At 43.1% G+C, this 9,585-nt stretch overlaps 1 protein-coding gene across 2 annotated transcripts in view; it reads left to right on the top strand.

Moving 5' to 3' along the window:
• Positions 1-5,569, top strand: part of e2f2 (E2F transcription factor 2) — an 11,475-nt gene extending 5,906 nt beyond the window's left edge. The window contains exons 2-7 of one of the 2 annotated variants that reach the window (XM_031846975.1): positions 602-701; positions 1,447-1,666; positions 2,261-2,422; positions 2,542-2,656; positions 2,795-2,990; positions 3,677-5,569. In XM_031846975.1, the coding sequence (XP_031702835.1) occupies positions 602-701; positions 1,447-1,666; positions 2,261-2,422; positions 2,542-2,656; positions 2,795-2,990; positions 3,677-3,951 (1,068 nt within the window). In that variant the 3' untranslated portion in view covers positions 3,952-5,569. Of the gene's footprint in view, positions 1-601; positions 702-1,446; positions 1,667-2,260; positions 2,423-2,541; positions 2,657-2,791; positions 2,991-3,676 lie in introns of both variants that reach the window. The other variant, XM_031846974.1, reaches the window with a different exon arrangement.
• The last annotated feature ends 4,016 nt before the right edge of the window (positions 5,570-9,585 follow it).

Genomic DNA, 9,585 nt, shown 5'->3' with positions numbered 1-9,585 from the left:
GTGTGTGTGTGTGTGTGTGTGTGTGTGTGTGTGTGTGTGTGTGTGTGTGCGTGTGCGTATGGAGAGCCTGTGAAGCTGTGGAGGAAAGGGAATGTAGGGAGGTTTGAGAGAGGGGGAGGAGAGGTCATTGAGTGATTCCAGGGATTTCATTGCATTTTGCTGGCAGTGGGTTGAGAGGCAATCACCCCGTTTCCCTATCCCACAACACACACACACACACACACACACGCACACACACACACACGCACGCACGCATGCATACATACATAAGATCAGCCCCTCTTGAAGTGCTTGGGAAAGTGTTACAGGGGTGCTTTGTTCCTGCACTTGAGGGCTGTTGGCACATTTACGACACTTTTCAACAACCCCCTATTTAGCACTTGTGCCAGCATTGATGTCATTGTTTCATGGATTGGCTGGTCGTGCCCCACACACTTCATTATCATGATTTAACCTATAAGTAGCATGAAAGTTTGTTTCCAGCAGACCATAATGTAGGAATAGGAATATATTCACTCAATGTATTCTTATGGTGACAGAATGATGAGAATGCTCTTATATTTGTATTTGTACTAATGAACATGAACTCTGTCCTCTCTAGGCCAAGAGGAAGCTGGATCTAGAGGACCCTCTTTACCTGCCAGAGTTCCGCACACCAAAAGGCAAATGCAGCATCGCAGCCAGGATACCAAGTCCAAGGAGTGAGTACACCAACTACAGATGAGAGGATAGATGGATGTGAGAGAGGTGGTGTAGCATTGTGGGTTTTCTGCGTAGATATTTGAGCCCTGTAGTAGAATATGGTCAACAGTAGAGTCTATTTTAAAAAGACTGTAAGTACAAAGAGGGAAGTCTCAGGAGGTTGTCTAATTACAGTTTCTTACAATATTCCAAAGGGGGGAGGTAGGGTGGGGGTTATATGGGGGTTCTATGGGGGTCACAGAGGGCAGGGAGTTGGCTGGCTTAAAACGGAGCCCCACGTCTTCAGACCAGTCCAGGAGAAAAGCGGCACAGAAGCCTCGGGACTAAAGTCAAATTATTAAACCAATAACAGATTTAAATGTGTCTCGTTTGACACACGAATGGTCAACATGTGGAGGACAAGGCCCGATTAGAAGCAGACAGTAGCATCAATAAATGAGTTTGGTCTGTTTCAAATACCATGTGCAATACTTTTGAAGACATGTGCTTCTGTGAGGTGGTGACTGGTGTGAAGATTGTTTACAATCAACGAATAGCATCATAAACACCACTATGAGTCACATTCACACAGGAATTAAGGTAATTGACACACTCGTATGATGAAGAGTTTGCACCTTTAGTATGTTTATCTTCTTACACCTTCATTTTTCTGTTAGATATCTACATATCTTTGTCAATCGTTGCTGCTTTTACTCCTTACTGTTCCCCTCCTCATGTGCCTTTGTCTGGATCTTTTGCCCTCAGCTCCAAAGTCTCCGGGTGAGCGGACGCGGTACGACACATCCCTGGGCCTGCTGACCAAGAAGTTTGTGGGTCTGATCGCGGAGTCTCCCGATGGAGTTCTTGACCTGAACTGGGCCACTGAGGTTCTGGAGGTCCAGAAGAGGCGCATCTATGACATCACCAACGTCCTGGAGGGAGTCCAGCTCATCCGAAAGAAGTCCAAGAACAACATCCAGTGGCTGTAAGTACCACTGCCAAAGAAGAACATAACAGTTTTACCAACATTTGATGCTTGGTGGGAGTTCCGGACTCCAAAAACTATAAGCAGCCACAAACATGGGTTTGTGGTCGTAAGACCACATGACAGCCACATTTCAGTCCGATGAACACGTCTCTCAACACAATCAGATGCAGTTTATTTGCTTCTGTCAAACAGCTCAGACAAGGCTTTGATATCTTCCAAGCCAACTGCCAAACATTTTCACTCTCTGTGAATTGCAGTGTAAGCAGGCACGTCTCAGGTTTAGTAGTGGTCAGAGATTCCCACTGATGAAGTCTGAACCGGGCTTTACAACGAGGGACCAGTAGAACAGAGACATCTATCGTGTAATGCAAAACATGATAGATTGTGTTTATTGAAACGCTGTTGTGTGTGAGTACAACTCGGTGGATTTATTCCTGCTTACACTTAGCTTATCTGCCCTCTAGTGGCTGGTACGTATACTGATATTGTCCATTACACTGTGTTTTTGAGTTGATACGACAGCTACATTTTTTACTGCAATCTGATGCTCACACATTTTGATTATGTATCTGTTTATGTGTGTTTTTGTAGGGTTGGAGACGTGTTTGAAGGTGGTGCAGGTGGAGGAGAGAAGGCTTGCGCTCTGAGGAAAGAACTTGGAGACCTGGAGAGAGTAGAAAGATCTCTGGATGAGCTGATCCACTCCAGCACCGCACAGCTCAAACAACTCACCGAAAATGAAGATAATAAGAGATATCCTTTACATCAAGCTGTGTGTAACATCACTCACTGGTTGTCTTCTGGGTCTGGTTACACATGCAATTAGCCATTTCATTTCTGCAGCCGTTATCGCCCTTGACCACACGCTGTACGTTGGGCTATGTGACATATCAGGACATTCGCTCCATCGGCACTCTCCGAGACCAGACGGTCATCGCCGTCAAGGCCCCCGCTGACACCAAACTGGAAGTGCCAGACACGGCAGGGGTGAGAACACAAGATTTCAAAACCAACAGATTCAATTGTTGTTAAAAACTCTCCGAAAGACAAATGGAATACATGCAACGAAACTATGAGTGTTGTTCCGTATATTTATATATTTTTCTATCCTTCTCCTTACAGCAGGGATCATTACAGATCTATTTAAAAAGTAAGAATGGGCCCATTGAAGTCTACCTGTGTCCAGAGGAGGGTCTTGAAGAAGCCAGCCCAGTTAAAAGCGCGGCCACCCCTAAAAAGGAGTTCCCTCAACCTCTCGGCCCTCCAACTACCACCCCAATGCCGCCACCAAGCTACGGCATCAAAGAGGAGCCTGCTGAATGTAAGCGGGGTTTTCTGTTGGCTCGTGTACAGTACAGTAGGATTCTGACTTTATACTCTCACTGGGAGCTAATAGGTTGATGAGTCACTTTATTCCGACAGTGAGTTGTGTGTGTGTGTGTGTGTGTGTGTGTGTGTGAGGCCCTGATTGCAACTATGCACTGGTCATGGAGAGCCTCTTTGCTTTTGGAAGCAGTCAACTGTAGCTAGTCTGGCTCTGTCCAAAGTAACAAAACTATACGGTAACGTAACAGTTCAGTAATGAGTTAATCTAATGGTTACAGCAAGAATTGATAGGTGTGAGTTTTAATTTCCAGTCATTATAGTAAGCTAAGCTAATCGCCATCTGGCTTTAGCTCCATTCTTAAGGCAGACATGAGAGATCAATGTTGTGATCGAACTCTCTGCAAGGAAGTGTATATTTCCCCTAAATATTCCTTTAACATTCCCCATCAGCCATACCAGTAAATATTAGATAAAAAAATAATTAGGACAAATTGCTCAAATTACAAATTTACTAACTATAAATAAAAATGAAAGCAAATCACAAGGATAAAATTGAGAAACCTTTAGAAGGATATAAATGCAACTAAACTAAAATATGTTGATAATAATAACTTTTAAACATTCAGGAGGTATGTCAGACTAAAAATATGAACTTCTGCTCTGCCCTTTCCTTGATCACAGTTGACATATCTCCAGCAGCTCCAGCCACCTCCTCAGCGGCAGCCTCCACCTCCACTCTGCTGGACGTCGAGGGTCTGCTGGGTTTACCCCCCGGCCTGCTCCAGCTTACAGAGGACCAGCTGCCTTGCGTCTCTTTCGCCCCAGACCCCAACACGCCCTTTGTCAGTTTCTCTCCCCCTTTGGACCACGACGACTACCTCTGGAGCCTGGAGGATAGCGAGGGAGTGTCAGATTTCTTCGACACCTATGATCTTGGAGAGCTGTTGAAGAGCTGAAGGTGTAAATGAAAGGGAGGCAGGAGGAAATTTGGGGAGATTAATTAAGGGGGTAAATATTTAATTCAATGCCTTCTCGAGGTAGGAAATATTACACTATGAAGCCATATCTCTTTGTTTTTACCATGCCTGTTTGAATGTTAATGATTCCAAAGGAGGAGTCACCCCCTTTGTTTGTTTTAACAAAGTAAAAATGATTTGTACATAAACACGAGGGGACTGAGAGGTTGGGTGAGAGTGTAATCTCCAACCATTAGGAAATGCTGTTTAAAATGGCGGTACTGTTTTTTGGATCATTCACATTTTCAGATTGCGCTACAAACACGGAAGTTATCGTGCACATCACATCCCCGGCAACATAATCTGGTGCATTCGGTTTGCGGGCGGTGTTTACAGTGTAACAACTCAGGAATTGTTTTTCTTCCTTTTTTCCCCAAAGTCTAAATATTTGTGTGCCACTCTTTAACCCGTAGGGGGCAGCCTTGTACTATGTCAGCTTTAACTGCCATGCAGCTTTACAGGATTCAATCACTGGAATTGGCGTACGCTAAAGCCATCAAGAACTGTACACAGGGTGTGTTTTCAAGAGTGTACCTGTCTTCAATACTGACCAAATTAAGCTGTGAATAATACTGGTCCACAAGCATCGACGGCTTCAGTAGGGTATCGTGTGAAACATGAGTTCATCTGAATCTGAACTCGTGTTTTCAGCTCATGTGGCTTCTGTCTGATCAGGTTTTGCTCTTTCCTGCCTTAAGCTTTATGTCAGGCCTCGTACCTCTTTGGTGCTGCATTGTGTGCCAAAATGTGAAAGGCAGCTTCTGACACCCAAAAGTGGACCCAGATCCAGAGTTAATGACTCATAATAAGAGAGTCGCACTCACTCTTGTTGGTTTGGCAGCTTTATTCTAAATCCAGGTGCTCCTCTATTGATAAGAGTTTGCTGATTTTGAGAGACTTTTTTTGATTCAGTGGTGTGAAACTACTATTGTATTTCTTAAGGAAATAACCAAAATAAATGAAATGCAGCATCTGTGTTGCAGATGTGGTGGAAGCGGGGGTTAATTGATGTAATTAAAGTTTACTTAGAGTAGAGATTTTCTTCTTCTCTTGTTCAATAAGTGAATGAATTCTGCTGATCTAGCAGCAACAGAATCAGGAAGGTATTTGTATCTTTACTGTTCAAATTTCAAGAATGCTTTCCCACATGTGGTGGTGTAACCCTTTTCAATGTCAAAGACATGGAACCGAGGGCAGAGTAGTCAAGAGTTATCTGTAAATAGTTATTTTTTCTTTTCTTTTTTTTCGAAGCGTTCTAGACATTTGGAAATTTGAATTTCATGCTGATGTATTTTTGGCTTTCCCTCTACACTGCGGAGATAAGCTAACTGCCCTGTCCTAACAAAACTTGAAAATGTGTGTTCGTGTGTGTGTGTGTATTTGACAGCTTGGGAAATGGGTGTCATGGTGTGTTTGTGTGAGTTTTTACAATGTAGATTAGAGGATGTGAATTCAGAATTTGTAGGTTTTTTTTTTGTTGGTATTTGTATATAATTTGTTTTGTATTTATACCTATTTTCCATGAATTTGTTGAAGGTTGAACTGTTCTTGAATGACATGCGGCACTTAATATTTTGTAATGTTGTGTGGTCTGTTTGAAATTATTAAATAAATACTGAAGCCATGATTTACACTTGGAATTGTGCTCCATTTTTATTTTACTCACTTGTCATGTCAGGAACCTGTTCTTCCTCGCAAACTACAGTTGAAATGCAGAAGTCAACATTCATCTTCGTATGTCATTGCTATCCATTTTTTTCTCCAAGCCTCTACAATGTATTCCTTGATTTGGCCCGACTTGCTGGAGAATTCACTATCACAAGGGACTTCGCCTTCAAAATGTATCGTAGGAACCCGAAATATGGAGTATTTACTGCAGAGAGGATATGGAACTAATAAGAGGATATGGAAAGAGAATCGGTTGACATGAAGAGTGACAATAAGACCTCATGAGCTATAAACGCATTCAGACAAAACCCCTCCCATCATTCTTTGTTAGTTGGTATCTTTGGAAACAAGCTCACAAAAGGGGGCGGGCACACAGGAGGTCAAAGTTCAGTGGGTCATTGGGCTAGTATGGATAGTGGCAATGCGTTCTGGGGGTAAAGACATCACACATTTTTACTAATAAATCTGAAGAACAAATAGAATCTATAGATTTGCAAGTTTTTCTCAAATATTACACACAATATTATGAGGAGGACACAATCCTCGCTGGCTGCTCCGTGGTAATGACTTCATACAGAAACCCTAAAGTTTACGGCCCATAGAACTATAGCGAAATATTGCACGACAACAGGAAACACGAGCTTCCAACACAGCTCAAGTGAGAAGCAAATAAAAAGAGTTAAGCTTATACAGGCTTTTTTTTTTTAACCCTCACAAAGAAAGTCCATCTCCTCCTGCACCAGTTTTCTGCAAACTCACTTCTGAACCAACATCAGGTGTCTATTAGCGCTAAGGGTCTATTGACAGATGTTGCGCGCAACAGCGTCGTGTTTAACAAGAGGTGATAAACTGAAATGTTCAACACCACGTACACATACACGGCCTTTGACCGTGTGGTTTGCATGCTATCTAAACAGCAGACTACCGCAGTTCTGTCACATTGCACCTTGAGACCAACTACTTTGTCAACAAGGCGCTGAAGTAAATATTAGTAGCTGAACGCTTAAATTGGCAAAAACTAAACACCCTCTTTGTGTGCTGGCAAGTGACAGCTCGTCAAAGAGTAGCAACAACCCGAGGCCAGAACGCTGCACGTCACTATTTTAGAGCCACAGCTGCTAAACGGACACATAATGGTTGTATTATTTTCATTAAGGCTGGGAGCAATTTAGGGACTATGGTTGGTGTCACAAGTGACTAAACTGACTAAAACTGACAAAAAATGTGGCTGATTGTGTTGACTCAAACTTTTTTAGGTATCAAATCAGTAGTTTGTGAATGTAGTTATTGATTTAACAGATATCAAGGGATATAAGTTACTGGTTTTCAATCGTTTGGAGTAATAGTTTCAATGAAAAGGGAATTTAGTTGTTCTGTCTTCCTAGTTCCTAGTCTTGAATGAGACGGTGACGTGATTTTAACATAATATTGCATTCAGAATCATGAATCACAAACAAGTTTGACTACCTGTTACCAGTCTGGAAAGGTTTTTGTTGCCAAACCACCTGTGATGCATTGTGGAGAGGTTGTCAGTCTGAGGGTGTGGTCTCTGGGCAGGTACACTATGTTGCCAGCCGCCATGTCACAGAGGACAAGCATGACTGTGCTGAGACTGATAATGCTCAGTCAGTTGAGTCAGGGATGACGTATTTGTCAAAGCAGAAGCTGTCACAAAGTGTCACAGCTGTTTTTCCACAGTCGTTCTTCATAGTGCAGTTGTGCAGGCTCTTGCAGCTGATTGTTAACAGAAGAGCCCTGTCCTGTTCAAGACACTTCATATGCTTATTCCAGTGGGAAACTGTGTAAAAAAATGAATCAATCTCTCTCTCCAATCCTCCCATTTTCAGTCATCCGGGTCGACCAGAAGAGGGGGTATTTTACGGTAAGCCTGGGCCTCCTGGCTTGACAGGGGTAGTAAATTGATAACAGGACTAGTGGAGCTGAGTCAACAGTGGAGAGAGAGATTTTTCGGGGGTGGGGGGGAGTTTAGAGGACTTTATGCTCCATCTCCACAGGGCTGCTGGGAAGCAGTAAGGAAATCCTGGCAGCTGTAATCTTTACTGGAAGATGCCGCTACGACCTCTGTGCTGCAGCATGTGTGTGTCAGAAAAAAGAGAGAAGCTGTATTTGGTTTACCTCACTTCCTCACAGCCAAAGTGAGAAATGGTGTGAAGGAAAAAAAGCACTTCTTGTTGGTGATGTAAGTAAAGAGGGAAATTACCATTAGCAGTGGCAGGAGAGAGTGTGTTGATATGGGAAATGACAATGAATAGGTATGTGGTGTTAAGGAAGGAAAAGGTGGAGACGAGGAGGAAAAGTCATATCAGTTAGCGTCCTCAGACAATGAAGTTTCTATCTATCTCCTTTCCTCTGTCATTCCACCTCCCTGTGCTGTGCATCTCCCCCCTCGCTCAGTCCCTCCACCTTCCGAAACTATTTTCTTCTGTCGGCTCCCCGTGTTTTTTGTCTTCCCCCCCTCCCTGTCCTTGGACCTTGTGTTCTTCTTATGTTGGAGCATTGCCTGAGAAGACCGGTTTGCTCAGTTTTACAATAGGACCCAGGCTTGGAAGGCTGGCAGACGCACAAAGGCTCTGCTTCTTTACAAGGGGCCGCAAAGAAACTGAAGGAGGGTATTGTTGGGAACACAGCGAGCCTCTGCATTACATCAGCACAGGCATCCATGCTAAAAATGTGTGCATGCAAACTGAGCATTCAAAAAAAACACATGTTGGAAATGTATTACAATACACAACGACATGTACAACATGCAAACTTCATCTGTAGCACTTTTTCCTCTTTCCCTCACTGATGTTCTCTCACATGCATACAGGAACAATGAGTGAATGAGGCCCTGGTAAACTGGGTCAGCAAACCTATTTATGTGGCTCTGCATTGTTTGGAGTTTGTCGCGTGCCCTCACTTCCTTACAAGAACGGACATTTTTTCTTACTGCTCAATAGGTCAAAGAGACCGTTTCCTCAGCGTTCCCTCTGGAGACTTTAGTTCACATTTTGAATTGCCTTAATTTGCATGAAGAAACACAACCGGTATTTGTTTTGTTATCAAGTGATTTTCACTTTGTGCCTCCAGAGAAACATGTCTGATAAGCACTCCTCTTTGTTCTACACGAATGGCTGTGTATGTGAGTGTGCATGTGTGTGCAAGTAAAATACAGTGCATTTTTGTGAGTTTTTTTGCTAAGCAAACAGACTTGTGAATATAAACACAGTACCACTGTGAGTGCACATTAAGACACACAACTGTTCTCCTTCACTCACTGTGTGACAGTAAGAAGTTACAGAGAACTGAAAAAAACCTCACCACAAAGTGAGTTATTTGCCTAAAGTGAGTCAAGTTGCCTATAGAGCTGGGACAAATTATCCCTTTATAAAGCTAATGTACAGGCAAATATGTGGTTTTGTGGTCGAACCAAAGGCAGCCTCTGTATTTGATGCGGCTTCCTAAAATCACCCATCTGCACTTCATAGTGTATTGTATCACTGCTCACCCAGCGGCACTGTTCAGTGATACACCTCTTTTCTTTGAGTTGACAGGCGTGACAATGCCAGGCATGCAGGAGTTATGTTCTATACACAACTCTTGTGCTTTTTTTTTTTTCTCCACCTCTCTGATGCACTCTTTCCATTTCGTTCACTCTGTCAGATGATTTCAGAAGGTCAGAGGGGAGGGTCTTCATAAATCCTCCCTCAATGAAAAAGGCCTTTTCATAAGATGAGAAGAAAGAGGAAGAAGCTTTGGAGCCTAAAGCCAACGGAATGGCCAAGAGGGAGTTACACCTCCAAACTCTTGATTAAAGGGCAGTTGCACAGAGCTGCAAAAGCCCTAGTTATGATGAACGTGAGCTGAAGTACTGCATGTGTTTCAGTGCAAAAAGTCCCCCCCCCA

The sequence above is a fragment of the Anarrhichthys ocellatus genome, unplaced genomic scaffold, assembly GCF_004355925.1.
Source record: "Anarrhichthys ocellatus isolate YVR2014 unplaced genomic scaffold, GSC_Weel_1.0 scaffold7, whole genome shotgun sequence".
NCBI classification, from domain to species: domain Eukaryota; kingdom Metazoa; phylum Chordata; class Actinopteri; order Perciformes; family Anarhichadidae; genus Anarrhichthys; species Anarrhichthys ocellatus.
The sequence above is the reverse complement of the archived record's forward strand: the minus strand, read 5'-3'. Positions and strand labels throughout refer to the sequence as shown.